The sequence below is a fragment of the Oncorhynchus keta genome, chromosome 12 (genome assembly GCF_023373465.1).
Source record: "Oncorhynchus keta strain PuntledgeMale-10-30-2019 chromosome 12, Oket_V2, whole genome shotgun sequence".
Taxonomy (NCBI): domain Eukaryota; kingdom Metazoa; phylum Chordata; class Actinopteri; order Salmoniformes; family Salmonidae; genus Oncorhynchus; species Oncorhynchus keta.
The window spans coordinates 837659-862120 of NC_068432.1; the positions used below are offsets into that span (position 1 = coordinate 837659).

The 24462-nt window shown below is 42.3% G+C and overlaps 1 protein-coding gene across 2 annotated transcripts in view; it reads left to right on the forward strand.

The window, feature by feature from the left end:
- Positions 1-2621: 2621 nt before the first annotated feature.
- LOC118390833 (ubiquitin domain-containing protein 2) overlaps positions 2622-24462 on the forward strand; it is a 61348-nt gene continuing 39507 nt past the window's right edge. The window contains exon 1 of one of the 2 annotated variants that reach the window (XM_052457585.1): positions 2622-2739. Coding sequence is in view for 1 of the 2 variants with exons in the window: in XM_035781515.2 (XP_035637408.1) it covers positions 3421-3490 (70 nt within the window). In the remaining variant the exon portion in view is untranslated. Of the gene's footprint in view, positions 2740-3228; positions 3491-24462 lie in introns of those variants that run through there. The other variant, XM_035781515.2, reaches the window with a different exon arrangement.

Sequence of the window (24462 nt, forward strand, 5' to 3'; positions counted from 1 at the left end):
ATCTGTACTCTACCGTACCATACTGTAGTCAGGAGTGGGTAGGTTACTTTCTATATGTAATCCAATACAATTACTAGTTACTTGTCCAAAATTGTAATCAGTAATGTAACTCTCCGCTTACATTCAGTTACTTTTAGATTACTTTCCTCTTAAGAGGAATTAGAAGAAGACAAAAATATATGTTTTCAACTGAACAACATCTATTGCAGGATAAATCAATGTTAAAGTTTACATAGCTGGTCATATATGGATGTTACATTTTCCTTTATGGGTTGGTTATGTAGTCTTCTTCTAATGCATCGCTTTCTACTACATATACATATACAATTAAATTATATTGTTACATTAAAAGCCCAAGTATATCAGAATTCCACTCATTCCAATAAATGTTATACCCCTTGATCTTCAAGAATAGGACTTGGAAATATGGAAGTATAGATTATCCAAATTGTTTTACCTGAGCATGACCCCAAAACGAAATACTTATTAGCCAGCCCTACTCCGTTGTTTATGATTTTGTTGTCATGGAGAACTGATTAGGATCATTGATTCAAGTTTAAAAATAAATGCTGTGCTCATGGAATGGCATGTTTTGAGCACTATAGAAAATAGCTATTTACATGTGAAAAATGAATGCCATATGCTGCATTTTCTATTGGCCCATTGTTTAACTTTTTGTTGGTGACACTTTTATATCTTGACAATATGCAGCTGTTTACAGGACAAATCCACAGGTGCAACAATAACAAAATGGTCTCTGTTTTGGTAAAATGCTGAGGGATGGGCATGGAGAAATGTAACCACTCTCAGATTAATAGGCAGAGCTATGGATGCAATGACTGACCATCCATGATATCAACATTGTTGTTTTAACCATGTTATGAGTCTATACAGTGTTTGTTTACATTTACAATGTTTACAAACATTGGAGAAATACATGCTTATATTTTGGGTTCTCATGGAGAGTGACAGTTGAACAGTTGAACTAAGTTATATTCTTCAAGAATCATAGTATATATAATTTATAAGTCCAAAAATGGATGTAGCAACTACAGATTGTGTCTTTAAGTGTATCAAAAATGTGCGAGTTTGGGCATGTGTCCATTAGACCTATGGATTTTTTGTGTTAATCTGCATGAATTAGATTAAAAGCCCCATTTATATCCCATAGGCTGGGATCCCCGCTATGCAGCTGTTGAAAGAGTGCGTTTGTCAGTGGCTGTCCACTGGTTTAAAAAACAATGATTGATAGGCAGCTTAAACTTCTTGAATTTAACCATTATTGGGTTCAAATACACATTTAGATGTGTGAACAGCCTACAAAAGCCTATTCCTGCTCTTTTCCATCAAACCCATTTGGTGTGTCATCATAGTGGTCTCTGATATGTGGTCAGACTTGCTCAGGTGGATCAAATTTACATGTTTCTTGTTTCAATGCTGATTTGAATGTCAATGAGAAAACAGAGAAGTGTCAAAAAAGATTTTTTCCAGCAAACATCCTTTCTGAATTTAAAAGTAATCCTCGAAATAATTATCTGGTTCTTCAAAAGTATCTGTAATCTGATTACAATATTTTTGCTGGTGACGTAACGGATTACAGTTACCGTTTTTTTGTAACCCATTACATGTAATCCGTTACTCCCCAACCCTGACTGTACTCTATACTGTGCTCTACCTTACTAAACTAAAATATGTATCTTTGCTTATTGGGCGGGAGTAGGACAGTCTGGTTGTATTTTTACTTCTGATGAGATGCGCTGTCAATTGTGTACCATCATTCTCTCAAATCGTTGTATAATAATGTGCCCCCATAGGCCCATGTTTACCAGCAGGCCCAGTTATTCAGGATGCGCAATCTGCGTCCTCTCAGACCGGAGCAGCTATTTCTCGCGCACCTAGAGCCATAAACGCCTCAATATAGTCCAACTATTTTTCCTTTAACCTTTAAAATGTACAATTCTACCATCCAAACTGTGCACCTGTCATTTGAGGAAAGAAAAGAGACATTAAGATCAAGATCACTTTATTGGTCGATTGCATGCAAGGTCCAACGGAAATGTGTACTTTCTGTTTGTTGAGATTGATACACTCTAGGCCTATTTGATTGTGGTGTTGAAAACTCAAACCATGACGTTGAAGTGCCCGAAGTCGGTAATCGGTATGGAGTTATTGTATTGCTTATTGGTTGTGTGTGGTGCATTGGCACAGAAACCTGTTAAAATAATAATTAGAAATATAGCATCAAAATGTTGAAAATCTGATTCACCCCGAGCTGATTATTTTCAGTCATCTCTGATTGTATTGTAATGAGACAGACAGGGAGAGTATTGTTGATGGTGGTCGGCGAACCTTCACCCTTCTGGCCCATAGCCTTGCGTAGCATCGACAGTGCCACAAAAGCAAGTTTACGTGGAAAATTCGATATCCACATTTAAACACAGTGTCGCTACAGTCAGGGGCGTCGTGTACTCATTATTTTAGATGGGGCACAATGTACATAAGGATGCATTTTTAAAACACCTGAAACTGTTTTTTTCTTGCAATATGGTGCCATAATCATTATGGCTAAACTGAAATTGAGAAAACAGTGTAGAATTTTAGAAACCAGGAAATTATAGAATGATTTCCACTAGATAACACTGCCACAAAGTAAGAACAGCTTTCCGATTTTGACAACAGATGCTGCACTGGCAGAAGAAATCAATAGGCGATTATCACAACCAATCACAACACTGGCGGGTAAAGTAATACTGTTTAACACTATCATAATGCCAAATATATTATGGACATTTTCTGAAATTACAATGCAAAAATGTAAATAAGCACCTTTAATTCAATGGGCTCCCATGTGGTGCAGGGGTCTAAGGCACTGCATCTCAGTGCAAGAGGCATCACTACAGTCCTTGGCTGAATCACATCTGGCAGTGATTGGGAGTCCCATAGGACGGTACACAATTGTTTGGCTGGGGTAGGCTGTCATTGTAAATAAGAATGTGTTCTTAATTGACTTGCCTAGTTAAATTTAAAAAAGTGGGGAGGGTGTGCAATTATTATTATTTTTTACAGTAGAGGGGGAGTTTCATGTGAAAATATGTTTTAAGGTGGGGAGGTGTTTTTTTTTAATGACACCTGGAGTTGGACCTTATAGATAGAACCTGTTCCCATCTCAGTTACACTATGCAATTCTCAGAGTCTTCTCCCTTTGTCCTCCCCTCTCACCCGCCCATTCCTTACCTATATTTCTCCCTTTCTCAGTCCCCCTCTTTTCTTCATGAGAAGCAGTCACCTTGTGATGTGTGCTCACTCCGCCTCTTCCCAGCGGATGCTCGCTCCCTGTCAATTTATTTTCTGAGATGAAGAGTTGAGGAAGGGGGAAAAGAAAACAAGAGGGTCTGCGGGGGTAGCGCAGTTAAAACATCCATGGGTGGTTGTGTGGGCAGTCACCATGATTCTTCAGGCAGTCTAAACGAAAACTCTGACGGAACTGGAGGTAGGAAATAAGTTACATAACGTCGGGGTGGTATTTTGGTCTGTAGTCGGTGCTTTTTGGTACATGCCAATTTCATGCGTCTTTGCCTCCGGGTGTCTTCCTTTATTACAGCCGCCTGGAACATCGTGGCGGCCACGACTTTTCAGCTCGATAGCCCACCTGGCCCCGTGCTAATAGCTTCATAGCTAGGCAACATTTTATGATCTTGAAGATGCCTACTGTTCGGTGTTAAACGACTGCCTTTGTCTGCTTTGAATGAAGGCGTTTGATGTTGTAGTTAGCCAGCCGGTTAGCATGCTAGCTAGCTATCTTGCTACATAATACGTCAAATGTGGGTCACCGTTTGGCTCAAGAATGTATAAAATCATAATGGTCAACACAAACAACAATAGTGCTTTGTTGTGTTCTCAGACGCATTTTTTTTGCAATCCTGTAGCCTAATTCTGTTTCAATTTCATGCGTCTTTCCTTGGGGGTCGACATTCTCTAAAGTGGGGGAGCGTACAATTTTTATTCTCAACTAACTGCAGGACTCAAGAGGATGGGGGAGTTGCACCAAAAACACCGGTGGTGGTGGGTCTAGATTTCGAGAGAACGCCACCGCTTGGCCCGTTCACGTCTCCATTAACTGTACTTTATCTCTGTATTCAACATTAACCAATATCTGCATATCTAAGTGACGCATAGTTAATGTTTTTTTTTTGTTGCCACTGTGTTCATTCGTGTAGCACACTGTATCCAAGGCTTTGTGAATGAGAGGCTGGTATGAATCTGCTGGTTGGTCTCCTATGACCCTCGGGTCCCCACTTCACGTTGTTGTTTCCTCACCTAGTCGGGATTTCCGGTGTCTAATGTTGCATATGTTGTTATTGTTATGATTGTAACGTGGTTTGATTGAGCTTGTGGTTGCGGGGATGAGGCTTGTACCGGCACAACAAAGAAGAAGTGTAAAGGTTGTCTCCTTGCATAGATAACCGGTATCTTCTTCATGTTTGCATGGCACACCGAGGCAATGCACTTGTCCCTGAGGTGGGCCTCCCAATGCAATAGTGTCTTGGGATCACTGTGTTACCACATGTTAGGCCCACTCTGTTATATTGCTATAACTTGGAAGCAAAGTTTTAGCCTGGGTACCTGTTAGTTTAGCTAACATTTCACTCCTTGCCATGAGGAGTTGGCAAGAGCGCAGAAACAGACTGGCATGCACCCAGGCTAGTGATGTTTGTGTTGTAACCAAATGTACACTGCTGAACATTTGTGGAGCTAATGTAACTTGCAACTGTCAAGATTCTACATAATAATGTAGAGCGAGATGAGGAGAGCAAGATAGGGATTCATCCAGGAAAAGGCTTAACCCAGGGGGGTTGTTCTATATGAATTCAATCACATTCTGACTGCACCCCTTTTGATTTGACAGAACTTTCCATACATGTTTGTCCATGGTAGAAGTGGTCAGAAAGTGACTTTTTGTACCTGAATGCCAAAACATTCAGGAGATAGAGGTGCTCAAAGTTGACCTATTTTTCCATATCCCACCCTACCATGAGACATCTGTCTTCGTCACTGAAAAATATAAACAGTTGAGTTTTATATAAATTAAAAGTTTACAGACAGGGTTGTCAAAATATTCTATGATTTTTTTTTTTTACCAAGTTTTTAAATAAATGTTGTGTTTTTTTTTATTTAAAGGGCCAATCCAGAGTTCGAACAACAACAAAGCCATCACTCCACCACTAGTTTTGGTAAATAGCTGAGGGAGGGACTTGAGAAATAAAACCACTCTCAAATTCATAGACAGAGTAATGGATGTAAGGACTGACCATCCATGAGATCAAAATGATAGTTTTAACCATGTAGCAGAATGAGCTCTATTTTAGTGGTACATTCTAATGCCTTGATTCCATCCGAAATACACAGCTAAATTATTGAATACTACTTTAACGACTTTATCTCCCAGATTGGTAAAAAAAAGTATTGAGTAGGAAGATGTGACTTTTATAATTTAAAATGACTGAATTCAGTGTGGTGTTTTGGATATCGTCTAGGCCTATTTGATAATATCATTTTTTAACATTAAACCTGTCTTCTCTTGAGATTAAAGCCATATTTAGAGTTTTACTGCAAGATATGAATTGTCACAATGATGTTTGTTCTTCAAATGATGTATTTTATTGACTCTGTGGCTGTGGACACTTAGGGTAAGGCAACCAATTTGTAATTTGGATGAACTATCCCTTTTAACACTTTGGCCTGTCAATCAATCACTGTGGGTGGGATTGTCAGTGAGGGGGCAGGATGTTTGAGTCAAAGTGGCAGGTCTGAAACCCTACCAAGTCAATCAATCACTTAATCTAGCCAGAAAAACTAGTCCAATCTATTCTTTGAATTTAATTTATTGCGGCAAAAACGTAAGAAGAAAGGTTGTGTTCTGTCAAGTACACATGGATTCCCTGTTGAGAACAATATAGAATTGCAGGAAAATGGTTTTAAAATTGCTAGAACAAGTCACTTTAGCAATCACTAGCAAGTCTCGACGTGGCCTTAAGAATCCTAGGACAATACAAACAAGATATTTGGTTTACTTGTCCCTATGCGATACAGTAACGGAGAAGGGCGACATCTTACGAGTTCCAACTTTGCTATATAGTTACTTTTGTGTTTATCGTTACTTTTTTTGTACAGTTCATACTATTATCACATATGACCGCCAAGCACGTCTCGACATCAGATCGACAGTTACTAACCTCAATTTCTACTTCCACTACAACTCGGCCTCAGCTGTTCCACTGTTCGTACCAGACCCTATTCCTTTCTTCCATGGGCTACCAAAACGCTACAGGGGTGGAGTCCTGGTGAAATTGAGGCGAAGAGAGAATCAAATGGCATTCCCCTCAGTTATATTGGCAAATGTCCAGTCACTCGAGAATAAGATGGGAGACTCTCGACCGACGCTTGTCCATCAGCGAGACTTGAAAAGTTGCAATATTATGTCTTACTGAGACGTGGCTGGTTGATAACGCTATGCACGTAGTACTCAGTAGATTCTTCATGCAGCGACGGAATTGAACGGCCCAGCTTCAGGGAAGTTAAAAGGAGGTAGTGTTTTTTTTTGTGTGGTGTTCTGCTTCAATTGTGAAGGAAATCTTGAGCTTTTGTTCACCTGATATAGAATACCTCATGGTAAGCTGCAGACCTTTTTTTTATCTACCAAGAGAGTTCTCATTTGTAATTATCACTGTTGTCTACATCCCTCCACAAGCCAACACCACGCTGGCACTCAACAAACTGTATGGAGCCATAAACAAACAAGAAACCGCTCACCCGGAGGCAATGTTTTGGTGGGCGGAGACTTTTAACACAGGGAGACTTAAAACCGCCCTACTTCACTTCTATCAACAAGTCTCCTGCGCCACTAGGGGCGCTAAATACCACTTTTATTCTACCGACAGAAGCGCATACAAGGTCTCTCTCCTCGTTCTCTCCTTGGAACATTTGACCATGACTCCATTTTCCTGCTTCCTATTTACAAACAAAAGCTCAAACAGGAAGTACCAGTGATATGCTCAATACGGAAGTGGTCGGATGAAGCAGACGCGTGGCTTCAAGACTGTTTTACTCGTACGGACTGAGATATGTTCCGGGATTCATCCGATTGCATTGAGGAGTTTACCACAATAGTCAGAGGCTTCATCAAAAAGTGCATAGACAATGTCATCCCCGCAGTGACTATAAGAACGTATCCTATCCAAAAACCATGGATTACAGGCAATATCCACACGGGGTTAAAGGCTAGAGCTACCGCTTACAAGGAATGGGACAAGGACGTATTCAAGACCTCTGACCTCCGAGACATCAAACGTGCAAAAGGACAATATAGGAGGAAGGTCAAATCCTATTACACCGGTTCCGACTTTCGTCGTATGTGGCTGGGCTTGCATTCGATAACTGATTACAAAGGGAAACCCAGCCACGAGTTCTGCGTCACTGGGCAACTCATAAATTCCTTTTATGCTCGCTTCGAGGAATATAATAGTCTGCCTTGCGTGGAATGCCCCTGTTTTTCCCGGATGACTATGAGCTCTCTCTCTGTGGCCGATTTGTGAGCAAACCGTTTACACAGGTTAACACACAAGGCTGAGACTGAATACCACAAGGCTGAGACTGAATACCACAAGGCTGAGACTGAATACCACAAGGCTGAGACTGAATACCACAAGGCTGAGACTGAATACCACAAGGCTGAGACTGAATACCACAAGGCTGAGACTGAATACCACAAGGCTGAGACTGAATACCACAGGGCTGAGACTGAATACCACAGGGCTGAGACTGAATACCAAGGCCCTTTCTCAAAGCATGCGCAGACCAGCTGGCAGGCGTCTTCATAGACATTTTCAATCTCTCCTTGTCTCAGTCTGGAATCCCAACGTTTCAAGCTGACCACCCTGTTCCCAAGAGGTCTAACATAACCTGCTTAAAGGACTATCGCCCTGTTGCACTCGCATATGTAATGATGAAGTGCTTTGAAAGGCTGGTCATGACACACATCAACACCATCATCCCAGACACCCTGGACCCACTCCAATTAGCATACCGTCCCAACAGATCCACAGATGACGCAATCTCAATTGCACTTCACACCACCCTCTCCCACCTGGACAAGAGAGGAAATAACTATGTGAGAATACTGTTCATAGACTACAGCTCAGCGTTCAACACCATACTCCCCACAAGCTCATCACCAAGCTAGGGACCCTGGGACTGAACTAACAGGCTCCGAGACTCTACCCTCAACCCATAAGACTACTAAAATAGCCAGACTACTAAATAGTCTATTAATGGTACCCAAACTATCTTGCACTGACCCTACACACACTCTCACTAGACTATATACATATACTGTACACACACTACATTGACACTGCCACACAACCCAGACACATTCACTACATACGCAAGCACACACACACGCATACCAACACAAACACACATGCATACACCATTTTTTTAATTTAACAAGGCAAGTCAGTCAAGAACAAATTCTCATTGACAATGACGGCCTACCAAAAGGCAAAATACATCCTACGGGGGCTGGGATTTAAAAAAAATTAAAAAGACAAAACACACATCACGTCAAGAGACAACACAACACTACATAAAGAGAGACCTAAGACAACAACTCACCAAGGCTGCAACACATGTCAATGCGGTAGTAGCACAAAACATCGTACAAACATTATTGGGCACAGACAACAGCACAAAGGGCAAGAAGGTATAGACAACAATACATCACACAAAGCAGCCACAACTGTCAGTGAGTAACCATGATTGTGTCTTTTGAATGAAGAGATTGAGATAAAACTGTCCAGTTTGAGTGTTTGTTGCAGCTCGTTCCAGTCGCTAGCTGCAGTGAAATGAAAAGACGAGCGACCCAGGGATGTGTGTGCTTTGGGGACCTTTAACAGAATGGGACTGGCAGAACGGGTGTCTCTGTAATCTAGCATGGGTAGGATGATCATTTGAATCAGGGTTAGTTTGGCAGCTGGGGTGAAAGAGGAGCTACTACGATAGAGGAAACCAAGTCTAGATTTAACTTTAGCCTGCAGCTTTGATATGTGCTGAGAGGACAGTGTACTGTCTAGCCATACTCCCAAGTACTTATCTGAGGTGACTACCTCAAGCTCTAAACCCTCAGAGGTAATAATCACACCTGTGGGGAGAGGAGCATTCTTCTTACCGTTCTTACCAAAATGTGTATATATATTTTTTTAAACAATAGCACATTTTACATAAGTATTCAGACCCCCTTTTTTCTTCTATCTTGTCACATCACTGCAACACACCAACGGGCTTGGGAGAGGCGAAGGTGGAGTCATGCAACCTCCGAAACATGACCAGCTAACTGCGCTCCTTAAAACCTGCCAGCTTAACCCGGAAGCCAGCGGCACCAATGTGTCGGAGGAAACACCGCCCTGGTCAGCCTGCAGGCACCTGGCCCACCACAAGGAGTCGCTAGGGCACGACGAGCCAAGTTAGGCCCAAACCCTCCCTTAACCCGGACGACGCTGGGCGAATTGTGCTCTGTCCTATGGGAGTCATGGCACAGTCCGGGAATGAACCCATGTCTGTAGTAATGCCTCTAGCACTGCTATGCTGTGCCTTAGACCGCTGCGCCACTCGGGAGGCCCTGATGCTGCAAGCTTGGCACACCTGTATATGGAGAGTTTCTCCCATTCTCTGCAGATCTTCTCAAGCTCTGTCAAGGTGGATGGGGAGCACCGCTATTTTCAGGTCTCTCCAGAGATGTTTGATCGGGCTCAAGTCCAGACTCTGGCTGGGCCACTCAATGACATTCAGAGACTTGTCCCGAAGCCACTCCTGTGTTGTCTTGGCTGTGTGCTTAGGGCCGTTGTCCTGTTGGTCCTGAGCACTCAGTCTGACCCAGTCTGAGGTCCTGAGCACTCTGTAGCAGGTTTTCATCAAGGATCTCTCTGTACTTTGCTCCGTTCATTTTTCTCTCTCCCAGTCGATGCCTCTGAAAAACATCCCCACTGGCTCATTATCCACCCTCCATCCCAGAAGCCCGGAAGGGATGACAGAGCCAAGCCAATGGGTTCGTAGCTGCTGAACTCTCAGCAGCACACACACTGCTGAATGTATATATTTTTTTCTCTTGCTTTGTTTTCTCTTTTCCATATTATGTCTATCTCTGATAAGCTACCCAGGAAAGGGCTTAAAATAGCCCATATGTAGCCTTAGAAATAAGGTTCATGAAATCAATAACTTTCTAACATCAGATACATTAATATATTAGCCATTTCTGAGACTTGGTTAGATAATTCATTTGATGCTACAGAAGTAGCAATATAACATCTATATAAGAGACATAAATGCTTATGGGGGAGGTGTTGCTGTATATATTCAGAGCCACATCCCTGTAATGCTTAGAGAAGATCATGTGTTATTGAAGTGTCGTGGTTGCAGGTTCACTTGGCACATCTAAAGCCTTTTCTTTTGGAGTGTTGCTATAGGCCACCAAGTGCTAACAGTCAGTATCGAAGTATCACATCCAAATCAAATCAAATTTTATTTGTCACATACACATGGTTAGCAGATGTTAATGCGAGTGTAGCGAAATGCTTGTGCTTCTAGTTCCGACAATGCAGTGATAACCAACAAGTAATCTAACTAACAATTCCAAAACTACTGTCTTATACACAGTGTAAGGGGATAAAGAATATGTACATAAGGATATATGAATGAGTGATGGTACAGGGCAGCATACAGTAGATGGTATCGAGTACAGTATATACATATGAGATGAGTATGTAGACAAAGTAAACAAAGTGGCATAGTTAAAGTGGCTAGTGATACATGTATTACATAAGGATGCAGTCGATGATATAGAGTACAGTATATACGTATGCATATGAGATGAATAATGTAGGGTAAGTAACATTATATAAGGTAGCATTGTTTAAAGTGGCTAGTGATATATTTACATCATTTCCCATCAATTCCCATTATTAAAGTGGCTGGAGTTGGGTCAGTGTCAATGACAGTGTGTTGGCAGCAGCCACTCAATGTTAGTGGTGGCTGTTTAACAGTCTGATGGCTTTGAGATAGAAGCTGTTTTTCAGTCTCTCGGTCCCAGCTTTGATGCACCTGTACTGACCTCACCTTCTGGATGATAGCGGGGTGAACAGGCAGTGGCTCGGGTGGTTGATGTCCTTGATGATCTTTATGGCCTTCCTGTAACATCGGGTGGTGTAGGTGTCCTGGAGGGCAGGTAGTTTGCCCCCGGTGATGCGTTGTGCAGACCTCACTACCCTCTGGAGAGCCTTACGGTTGTGGGCGGAGCAGTTGCCGTACCAGGCGGTGATACAGCCCGCCAGGATGCTCTCAATTGTGCATCTGTAGAAGTTTGTGAGTGCTTTTGGTGACATGCCGAATTTCTTCAGCCTCCTGAGGTTGAAAAGGCGCTGCTGCGCCTTCTTCACGACGCTGTCAGTGTGAGTGGACCAATTCAGTTTGTCTGTGATGTGTACTACTGTTCCATCGATGTGGATAGGGGGGTGTTCCCTCTGCTGTTTCCTGAAGTCCACAATCATCTCCTTAGTTTTGTTGACGTTGTTGTTGTAGGCCGTCTCGTCGTTGTTGGTAATCAAGCCTACCACTGTTGTGTCGTCCGCAAACTTGATGAATGAGTTGGAGGCGTGCGTGGCCACGGAGTCGTGGGTGAACAGGGAGTACAGGAGAGGGCTCAGAACGCACCCTTGTGGGGCCCCCGTGTTGAGGATCAGCGGGGAGGAGATGTTGTTGCCTACCCTCACCACCTGGGGGCGGCCCGTCAGGAAGTCCAGTACCCAGTTGCACAGGGTGGGGTCGAGACCCAGGGTCTCGAGCTTGATGACGAGCTTGGAGGGTACTATGGTGTTGAATGCCGAGCTGTAGTCCATGAACAGCATTCTCACATAGGTATTCCTCTTGTCCAGGTGGGTTAGGGCAGTGTGCAGTGTGGTTGAGATTGCATCGTCTGTGGACCTATTTGGGCGGTAAGCAAATTGGAGTGGGTCTAGGGTGTCAGGTAGGGTGGAGGTGATATGGTCCTTGACTAGTCTCTCAAAGCACTTCATGATGACGGAAGTGAGTGCTACGGGCGGTAGTCGTTTAGCTCAGTTACCTTAGCTTTCTTGGGAACAGGAACAATGGTGGCCCTCTTGAAGCATGTGGGAACAGCAGACTGGTATAGGGATTGATTGAATATGTCCGTAAACACACCGGCTAGCTGGTCTGCGCATGCTTTGAGGGCGCGGCTGGGGATGCCGTCTGGGCCTGCAGCCTTGCGAGGGTTAACACGTTTAAATGCCTTACTCACCTCGGCTGCAGTGAAGGAGAGACCGCATGTTTTCGTTGCAGGCCATGTCAGTGGCACTGTATTGTCCTCAAAGCGGGCAAAAAAGTTATTTAGTCTGCCTGGGAGCAAGACATCCTGGTCCGTGACTGGGCTGGGTTTCTTCTTGTAGTCCGTGATTGACTGTAATGTGTGAAATGCATGATAGTATGTGATGTAAACCAAGGGATCTACTTTCTTGGGGGCCTGAATATTGACTGGTTTTCATCAAGCTGTCTGCTCAAGAGGAAGCTTCTCACTGTAACCAGTGCTTGTAATCTGGTTCAGGTTATTAATAAAACTACCAGGGTGTTTACAAACACTACAGGAACAAGATCATCCACATGTATCGATCACATTTGTAGAACTTTGTTCTAAAGCTGTACCCATTGGATGCAGTTATCACAATGTAGTGACTATATCCAGGCAAGCCAAAGATAATACAAAATATTTTTGCCGTGACTTATGTGGATGATTTAAAATATTTGTTGCTCTGATGTGATTAATCAGGAGAATCCAGATGCTGCACTTGAGGGATTTATAAAATTCTTCTTCCAATTATTGAGAAACATGTTAGGAAACTGATTGTTAGAACTGGGTTGATGAGAAATTGAAAAACTGTTTGGTTGAAAGAGATGGGGCAAAAGGAGTGGCTGAGTCTGGCTGGCACTCTGACTGGCTGACTTACTGCAAATTGAGAAATGATGTGACTAAACTGGATTATGACTCCAAGATGAGTGATAGATAAACAACTTTGGAGTACTTTAAATGAAATTATTTGAAAATTCAAATTGAACTCCGTCGTTCATCGAATCAGATGGCTTATTCATCACCAAACCATTTGTTGTTACCAATTATCTTAATGATTGCGTCATTGGCAAAGTGGGCAAACATTGAGCTTTCGTATTCATGCATAAAAACGAAAAGCATTGCAAGTTTTAAAGTTAGTGTGGGAGAAGTGGGAAAAAGTGTTATCAATCAATAATAACAAACCTCCTGGCATTGACAACTTAGATGGAAAGCTACTGGGGATGGTAGGAATGGCTATAGAGTCTTATTCCTCGGGCATGGAGGGAAGCCAAAGTAATTCCGCTACCCAAGAGTGGTAAAGCGGCCTTTATTGGTTCTAACAGCAGACCTATAAGCTTGATGCCAGCTCTTGAAGAAGTTGTTTGTCCAAATACAATGCTATTTCTCTGTAAACAAATGAACAGACTTTCAGCATGCTTATAGAGAATGGCACTCAACATGACTGATGATTGGTTGAAATATATTTTTTAAAAGAAGATTGTGGGAGCTGTATTGTTAGATTATTATTTCAGTGCAGCCTTTGATATTATTGACTGTAACCTGTTGTTGAAAAAACATGTGTTATGGCTTTTCAACTTCTGCCATATCTTAGATTCAGAGTTATCCATCTAATAGAACGGAGGGTTTTCTTTAATGGATGCTTCTCTAATATCAAACATGTAAAGTGTGGTGTACTGCAGGGCAGCTCTCTAGGCCTTCCACTCTCTTTTTTTCTATTTTTACCAATGACCTGCCGCTGGCATTAAACAAAGCATGTGTTTCTATGTATGCTGATGATTCAAGCATATACCCATCAGCAACCACAGCTAATGAAGTCACTGAAACCCTTAACAAAGAGTTGCACTCTGTTTTGTAATGGGTGGCCAGTAATATACTGCGCCTGACCATCTCTAAAACTAAGAGCATTGTATTTGGTACAATCATCATTCCTTAAGTTCTAGGCCTCCGCTGAATCTGGTAATGAATGTTGTGGCTGTTGAACAAGTTGAGGAGACTAAATGACTTGGCGTTACCTTTAGATCGTAAACGGTCATGGTCAAAACATATAGATTCAACGGTTGTAAAGATGTGGAGAGGTCTGTCCGTAATAAAGAGATGCTCTGCTTTTTTGACACTACACTCCAAAAAGCAAGTCCAGCAGGCTCTAGTTTTGTCTTATCTTGATTATTGTCCAGTCATGTGGTCGAGTGCTGCAAGGAAAGACCTAGTTAAGCTGCAGCTGGCCCATAACAGAGCGGAACGTTTTGCTCTTCATTGTAATCAGAGGGCTGAATATAAATACTATGCATGCCAATCTCTCTTCTTTAAGAGTTGAGGAGAGACTGAATGCATCACTTCTTTTCAAAAGAAACATTGTTGAAAATCCCAAATTGTTTGCATAGTCAACTTACACACAGCTCTGACACACACTTACCCCACCAGACATGCCACCAGAGGTCTTTTCACAGTCCCCAAATCTAGATCAAGTTCAAGGAAGCATATAGTATTAGAAATTAATGCATGGAACTCCATTTCATCTCATATTGGTCAAGTAAACAGCAAACTTGGTTTAGAAAAACAGATAAAGCAACACCTCGTGGCACAATGCCTCATGGTAGACTGTGTTCCTTTTTGGAATAAAAAAATGTAGTTCTGTCCTTGAGCTGTTGTCTAGTAATGTTTTGTGTGGACCCCAGGAAGAGTAGCTGCTGCTTTTCCAACAGCTAATGGGGATCCTAATAAAATACCAAAATACAGCATGATGTTGCCACCACCGTTCTTCACCGTAGGGATGGTGCCAGGTGTCCTCCAGACGTGACGCTTGGCATTCAGGCCAAAGAGCTCATTCTGGTTTCATCAGACCAGAGAATCTTGTTTCTCATGGTCTGCGAGTCCTTTAGGTGCCTTTTGGCAAACTCCAAGCGGGCTGTCATGTGGCTTTTACTGAGGTGAGTGTCGTGTCTGTGACGATCATTAAATGTGTAGACTGTTATTTATATCATATCAGTTCTTTAGGTCTAATTATTACGTGATTAATCATGTAAACTTGAAGTCGACCGATTTTAATTAGGGCCGATTTCAACTTTTCATAACAATCGGAAATCTGTATTTTTGGACACCGATTTGGCCAGTTTATAATTTTTTACACCTTTTATTTTATCTTTATTTAACCAGGCAAGTCAGTTAAGAGACTGCCTGTTATGCGAATGCAGTACGCCAAGGTAAGTTGCCAGCTCGCTTTAAACTTATCTTATATAAACAATCAATCATAATCACTAGTTAACTACACATGGTTGATGATATTACTAGATATTATCTAGCGTGTCCTGCGTTGCATATAATCGATGCGGTGCGTATCGTTGCTCCAATGTGTACCTAACTATAAGTATCAATGCCTTTCTTAAAATCAATACACAGAAGTATATATTTTTATACCTGCATATTTAACTAAAAGAAATCCAGGTTAGCTGGCAATATTAACCAGGTGAAATTGTGTCACTTCTCTTGTGTTCATTGCACGCAGTGACAGTGTATATGCAGCAGTTTTTAGCCGCCTAATTTGCCCGAATTTTACGAAATGATGACATAACATTGAAGGTTGTGCAATGTAACAGGAATATTTAGACTTATGGATGCCACCCGTTAGATAAAATACGGAACGGTTCCGTATTTCACTGAAATAATAAACGTCTTGTTTTCGAGATGATAGTTTCCGGATTCGACCATATTAATGACCTAAGGCTCGTATTTCTGTGTGTTATCATGTTATAACTAAATCTATGGTTTGATAGAGCAGTCCGACTGAGCGATGGTAGGCAGCAGCATTCATTCAAACAGCACTTTAGTGCGTTTGCCAGCAGCTGTTTATGACTTCAAGCCTATCATCTCCCGAGATTAGGCTGGTGTAACCGATGTGAAATGGCTAGCTAGTTAGCGGGGTGCGCGCTAATAGCGTTTCAAAAGTCACCCGCTCTGAGACTTTGAGTAAGTTGTTCCACTTGCTCTGCATGGGTAACGCTGCTTTGAGGGTGGCTGTTGTCGATGTGTTCCTGGTTTGAGCCCAGGTAGGAGCGAGGAGAGGGATGGAAGCTATACTGTTACACTGGCAATACTAAAGTGCCTATAAGAACATCCAATAGTCAAAGGTAAATGGTATAGAGAGAAATAGGAATTATAGGACTATCATAACTACAACCTAAAACTTCTTACCTGGGAATATTGAAGACTCCTGTTAAAAGGAACCACCAGCTTTCATATGTTCTCATGTTCTGAGCAAGGAACTTAAACATTAGCTTTCTTACATGGCACATATTGCACTTTTACTTTCTTCTCCAACACTTTGTTTTTGCATTATTTAAACCAAATTGAACATGTTTTATTTATTTGAGGCTAAATTTGATTTTATTGATGTATAATATTAAGTTAAAATAAGTGTTCATTCAGTATTGTTGTAATTGCCATTATTACAAGTAAATAAATAAAAAAAATCGTCCGATTAATCGGCATCGACCCTTTTGGGTCCTCCAATAATCGGTATCGGTATCGTTGAAAAATCATAGTCGGTCGACCTCTAATGTAAATATTCGTTAACTAGGCACTCAGGGCACCACGGAAAATGTTAAGATTAACGTTATAATTTTCCGAATATAACTCTTCAGATACTTTAATATCTGATCAATGAGTCTTCTATTAATGAATTATTAATTGTTACCTCATTAGTCTCATTCCAAACGTCATAAAATAATTGGTTATCTGCACAAACCCTAGTTTCCATAATGAATCAGCAATAGACAAATTGGCTTATTTACTAACTAAAAAATCACAGAAATCATCACAAACAAACTGTAGATATTGGTTACTAACAATGATAAAAGTTCCTAGTGGGCTAAGCCAATATGATGGCTTGGTAGACAATGGAAAGGGGTGGGGACTGCGAGACAGTGGGAAAGACAAAACGGAAGCCCTACACACAGTCTATAATTATATGAATTGAAATGCTAATCCTTTGCACATGAATGGCCACTCAATCTGAAAGAAATTGCAATGTACATATTTATGCCTGGATGTCGTTGGTGTCTCTCCGCTAAACACTTGATCGTACTGTAGATTTCATCAGAGTCTCTGGTTAAGTCACAATGTCTTTCGTGGTTGTAGGTGGTTAGAATGGATACTTCAGAGTACCATTCGGAAATATTCTCATAGAATAGATGCTTCGGTGGATGTCGGTATTCTCTTTCTGCAGACTAGTAATTATACGTCTAAGATTTGCTCTTATTCTGTAGTGATCGAGTCTGAGTTTAACCATTTCCAGCTGTGTAGCCACACTACAGCTGTATGGTCTCCGTGGCCTATAGAATTGTAGCCATTCTAACGTGGGATCTCTGGTGAGTAAGGTGGTGAGGGTAGGTAACAACATCTCCACTCCGCTGATCCTCAACACTGGGGCCCCACAAAGATGCGTTCTGAGCCCTCTCCTGTACTCCCTGTTCACTCACGACCGCATGGCCATGCACGCCTCCAACTCAATGATCAAGTTTGCGGACGACACTACAGTGTTAGGCTTGATTACCAACAATGACGAGACGGCCTACAGTGAGGAGGTGAGGGCCCCCGGAGTGTGGTGTCAGGAAAATAACCTCACACTCAACGTCAACAAAACAAAGGAGATTATTGTGGGCTTCAGGAAACAGCAGAGGGAGCACCCTCCTATCCACATCGATGGGACAGTAGTGGAGAGGCTAGTATGTTTTAAGTTCCTCGGCGTACACATCACGGACAAACTGAATTGGTCCACCCACACAGACAGCGTCGTGAAGAAGGCGCAGCAGCGCCTCTTCAACCTCAGGAGGCTGAAGAAATTCGGCTTGTCACCAAAAGCACTCACAAACTTCTACAGATGCACAATCAAGAGCATCCTGTCGGGCTGTATCACCGCCTGGTACGGCAACTGCTCCGCCCACAACCGTAAGGCTCTCCAGAGGGTAGTGAGGTCTGCACAACGCATCACCGGGGGCAAACTACCTGCCCACCAGGACACCTACACCACCGATGTCACAGGAAGGCCATAAAGATCATCAAGGACAACAACCACCCGAGCCACTGCCTGTTCACCCTGTTACCATACAGAAGGCGAGGTCAGTACAGGTGCATCAAATCAGGGACCGAGAGACTTAAAAACAGCTTCTATCTCAAGGCCAGCAGACTGTTAAACAGCCACCACTAACATTGAGTGGCTGCTGCCAACACACTGACTCAACTCCAGCCACTTTAGTAATGGGAATTTATGGAATTTGACGTAAAATATATCACTAGCCACTTTAAACAATGCTACTTATACCCTACATTACTCATCTCATATGTATATGTATATACTGTACTCTATCATCTACTGCATCTTTATGTAATACATGTATCACTAGCCACTTTAAACTGCCACTTTGTTTACATACCCTACATTACTCAACTCATATGTACAGTGGGGCAAAAAAGTATTTAGTCAGCCACCAATTGTGCAAGTTCTCCCACTTAAAAAGATGAGAGAGGCCTGTAATTTTCATCATAGGTACACTTCAACTATGACAGACAAAATTAGAAAAAAAATCCAGAAAATCACATTGTAGGATTTGTGACTGTTTGAAGTTGTGGACAGGTCTTTTATAATGATAACAAGTTCAAACAGGTGCCATTAATACAGGTAAGGACTGGAGGACAGAGGAGCCTCTTAAAGAAGTTACAGGTCTGTGAGAGCCAGAAATCTTGCTTGTTTGTAGGTGACCAAATACTTATTTTCCACCATAATTTGCATAGAAATTCTTTAAAAATCCTACAATGTGATTTTCTGGATTTTTTTTTTCTTCTCATTTTGTCTGTCATAGGTGAAGTGTACCTATGATGAAAATTACAGGCCTCTCATCTTTATATCTCTGTATATACTGTACTCGATACCATCTACTGCATCTTGCCTATGCTGTTCTGTGCCATCACTCATTCATATATCTTTATGTACATATTCTTTATCCCTTTTTTAGGTAGTAGTTTTGGAATTGTTAGGTTAGATTACTCGTTGGTTATTACTGCATTGTCGGAACTAGAAGCACAAGCATTTTGCTACACTCGCATTAACATCTGCTAGCCACGTGTATGTGACAAATACATTTGATTTGATTTGTCCCATTCAAAACGTCCGGCTTACCGTGGGTCTCTTTGGCATGAAATGTATATTTCATCACGGGTGGTTACTTCAGAGTAGAGAAGGGCGGTTCCATGACCCTGACTTTATGTCTATGCTCACGTGGGCTTGGCCATTGATTTGGTTAACTTTATATGAAAGCCTTCTAAATGAGAGTATGGGTTAACATCACATGACATCTTTTCACAAATGGGTTCATGTTTAATCACATACGTTTCACAATATTTAGATGTAAACCTGACAGCTGGGAAATACAGAGATACAGTTGTGTGTTTCCTGTCCTTCATGAGATCACCAAATGAAACACACTTGTCGTAACTGTCCCTTAAGTCCTTAAGTGTCCACAGACCATTCTCACATTCTCAAAAGTAGGAGTATTGTTTAGTTCTCCCATTTTGGGGATTAGGAGTTTTGAACAAAATAAGGTCTTTGTTCTGGTAGACTCTCAGCACTGCATGGCAGTTTCTACCAAGTAGAAATGATCCTCCCTGCCAGGGCACGTCATGACATGAGGCTTCCGTCTGGCCACTCTACCATAAAGGCCTGATTGGTGGAGTGCTGCAGAGATGGGTGAACCTTCCAGAAGGACAACCATCTCAACAGAGAAACTCTGGAGCTAGGTCAGAGGGACCGTCGGGTTCCTGGTCACCTCCCTCGACCAAGGCCCTTCTTCCCTGATTCCTCAGTTTGGCTAGGCGGCCAGCTCTACGAAGAAAGAGTCTTGGTGGTTCCAAACTTCTTCCATTTAAGAATGATAGAGGCCACAGTGTTCTTGGGGACCTTCAATGCTTTAAACATTTGTTGGTACCCTTCCCCAGATCTGTGCCTCGACACAATCCTGTCTCTGAGCTCTACGGACAATTCCTTTTACCTCATGGCTTGGTTTTTGCTCTGACATGCACTGTCAACAGTGGCACCTTTTTATATAGTTGAGATGGAGAAATAAAAAATAGCTATTTTTAATTGTGGCCCAAAACAGTTTTGACTGCACAAAAGCAGGTTTCACTCAAGTGAGGAGCTGCTCTCGCGCTGTCTGACATTTGATAGGACATTCCTCTCCTCAAACTAGGCACTGTATGCTGTGTGCGTGTGATAAATAGGATACATGAAGACTAACGAAAATTAGCACGCGCCAATTTAATTCCTCTAAATTATGCAAATTTACCGATTGACCAGTCAAATGTATTTTCGGCGACTAACCGATTTTAACAGTTAACCGTTAACTTTTATTCACCCATGTTTAGGGATGTTAACTCAATCTTTAAAAAATGTTTTGCAGGAACTTAAGTGTTAAGGTAATGTGATAGATGTCCAGACTTTTTTTTTTTTACACAATAAATATTATAATTGAATGTAAATAACTATACTGAACAAAAATATAAACGCAACATGTAAAATGTTGGTCCCATGTTTCATGAGCTGAAATAAAAGGTCCCAAACATGTTCAATACTCACAAAAAGCTTATTTCTTTCAAATGTTGTGCATACATTTATTTATATCCCTGTTAGTGAGTATTTCTCCTTTGCCAAGATAATCCATCCACCTGACAGGTGTGGCATATCATGATCATTACACAGGTCCACCTTGTGCTGGGGACAATAAAAGGCCACTAAAATGTGCAGTTTTGTCACACAGCACAATGCCACAGATTTCTCAAGTTTTGAGGGAGCATGGAATTGCTGCTGACTGCAGGAATGCATGCTGACTGCAGGAATGTCCACCAGAGATGTTGCCAGATAAAATTATGTTAATGTCTCTACCATAAGCCGCCTCCAACGTTTTTAGGGAATTTGGTAGTACGTCCAACCGGCCTCACAACCGCAGACCACGTGTAACTACGCCAGTCCAGGACCTCCACATCCGGCTTCTTCACCTGCAGGATCGTCTGAGACCAGGCACCCGGACAGCTGATGAAACTGAGAAGTATTTCTGTCTGTAAGAACTCCCCTTTGTGGGGAAAAAAATATTATGATTGGTTGGGTCTGGCTCCCCAGTGGGTGGATCTATGGCTTTCCATGCCCACCAATGCCTACACCCCTGCCCAGTCATGTGAAATCCATAGATTATGGCCTAATTTCCTTATATGAACCATAACTCAGTAAAATCAATTAAATTGTTGCATGTTTTATTTTGTTTAGTATAGATTGTGATTATCCTCACACACACAGGAGCTGGGATTTAATTAGAGCTTATTCCAGATGCTTCTCAATTGGAATTTTGGTCAAAATTCAATTTGCATGTTCTAATCCTGCAAAAACATGTCTAATTCAGTGGGTCATGGCACAGTAACTATACAGCATATTCTTTAGTACTTTGTGTGTTTCAGTAATGATACATCCATTGCATATGTTCAAAAGCTGTTCTGTTGTTCAGGGTTTAGATGTCTGTGGTAGTGTCGGCATTTCTACTATTGAGCTGGCCATCTTGCATCCTCTAGGAGACTGTTCATTCCGTCCATGCTAGGGGGCACAGATGTTGGCCGGGTCCATTTTAAGTGGAACACAATGTATTTGGTCTAAACCACATGCTTTTATCTCCATGACACACTGGTGTCTAACAGTAATTGCTCTTTACTCCTGCCAGGCCCAATGTGAATGGTGGTTTACCCCATCTCTCTGATCTCTACAGCTCCCTTAGCCCTAGTACCTCCTTCACTACACCACCGCCAGTCAGTCAGTCTTACATCCCGTGGCCTCAGATACTCTTTACAGGGATGTTACGTCAGGGCCCTCTTAAGGTCACAGACTGTTCCCATATGGGCCCCTGCTGTGTATTAGAGGTGTTGTTAACCTGTGTTTTATTGAGTCCAGCCCATGCCCCATGGTTCTGTTGTGATCGGTACTCTATGTTCCAGCCTGGTGATCCGGGGAGGAGGGCTATGCCTGCTTTGCCCAGGGTGACTAACAGCTAGGGTTGCACATATTGGGCAATATTCAGAGGTGGAAACTTTCTGTGGGAATTAACGGGAACACATGGGAATTAATGTAAATATATGCAAATTAATAATAATACCATTTAAATGTAGATGTTTTTTTGCATTGGATATATTTACCATATCATATGGAGACAATCATAAACCTTTTACCTTATCATAAGTAGACATAATTGCAAATGATTAAATCCTTCCAATAGAAATTTTAAAAACGAATTAAATGAGTTGACTCTTCACATGGGATGATTTCACTGAACAACAAAAGAAAGAGAATATTGAATGATCCCCAATGATCCATCGCATCTCCCCCCCCCCCCAAAATGTTTTCAACATACACCTGTGAAATGATAGTCTAGAAACTAACATGCTGACCAGACAGGACACGTCGCGTGCGCGAGCGTCGCTAATTAAATTTAGAAATCTATGTTATTCAATTATTGCACCCACACTGCTCGCGTGCGCCAAAGAGCGTCTGCGACACCAAGGGCTAAAATAGAACTCATTCCTATTTCTGACGCAGATCGCGCTGAAAGTCCTGCCTCTCCCATCTCCTCATTGGTTTATAGAAGCAGGTAAATCTCCTCATTGGTTTAGAACTCATTCTCCTCATTTTTATAGACGCCCAGATCTCCTCATTGGTTTATAGAAGCGCTGAAAGTCCTGCCATCTCCCATCTCCTCATTGGTTTATAGAAGCAGGTACCCACGTGCCATCTCCTCATTGGAAGCAGGTACCCATGTGGGTGACTGAAAGACAAACTGTTTTGCCAGTAGTTGTGGTAATACAATGAAAGTTTAGATGCGATCACCATATAAGTTAAACGATGACGCGTGCCACCAATTTTTCAACCCTTGTATTGGTCAGCCTGTTTGTGTGTGTTGTTTGTTTGTTTGTTTCCAAACAAGGACCAGTTGCGCTCTGAGGTGGCTGATGTTGGTGGGATTTGGAGGATGATTGAGGCAACGGGGGAAAGAGCCTCAGATCCACAAAGTCCCTTCCACCAGGTGGCTGATGGGATATGTTGGCACGACTGCCATATTGCATCTCCATCCCAAAGCCTTTGCTTGGAATTGTACTTCGCCAGACTGCCAAGAACCTTGCCCTCATCCAGGCCAAGGTGGCGAGACACAGTAGTGATGACACCATAGGCCTTGTTGATCTCTGAACCAGACAGGATGCTCTTGCCAGCATATTTGGGGTCCAAAATGTACGCTGTGGCGTGTATGGGCTTCAGGCAGAAATCTGCGCGATTTGGATGTATTTCAGAACGGCAATTTCCTCTGCATGGAGCAACAGTGAAGTGGGCAGGGCAGTATGGATTTCTTATTTTACATTTGCAAGCAGAGTCTGAACATCAGACAGGATGGCATTGTCTCCCTCAATCCGTGCAATGGCTACTGCTATAGGTTTTAGGCTGCTTACCACTCTCTCCCAAAATACATCATCCAGGAGGATCCTCTTGATAGGGCTGTTGGCAGACTGTGCTCGGCACACTGATATGGCCATTTCTTGGAGAGACTCCTTCCCCTCCAGGAGACTGTCAAACATGATAATAACAACACTCCAACGGGTGTTGTTGGGCAACTTCAATGTGGCTTCTCACTTTGCTTGGTGAGGTAGATTGCTGCTGTAACTTGATGACCCTTCACATACCTAACCATTTCCTTGGCTCTCTTGTAGTGTGTATCCATTGTTTTCAGTGCCATGATGTCCTTCAGGAGCAAATTCAGTGCATGAGCAGCACAGCCGATGGTTGTGATGTGAGGGTAGGACTCCTCAACTTAAGACCAAGCAGCCTTCATGTTCGCAGCATTGTCTGTCACCAGTGCAAATACCTTCTGTGATCCAAGGTCACTGATTGCCTTCAGCTCATCTGCAATGTAGAGACCGGTGTGTCTGTTGTCGCTCGTGTCTGTGCTCTTGTAGAATACTGGTTGAGGGGTGGAGATGATGTAGTTAATTATTCCTTGCCCACGAATGTTTGACCACCCATCTGGGATGATTTCAATAGTCTGCTTTCTCATCATTTGCTTGACCTTCACTTGAACTCTTGTTGAACTCTGCATTCAGCAAATTAGTAGATAAAGCATGTTTGGTTGGAGGGGTGTATGCTGGGCGAAGAACATTCAGAAATCTCTTCCAATACACATTGCCTATGAGCATCAGAG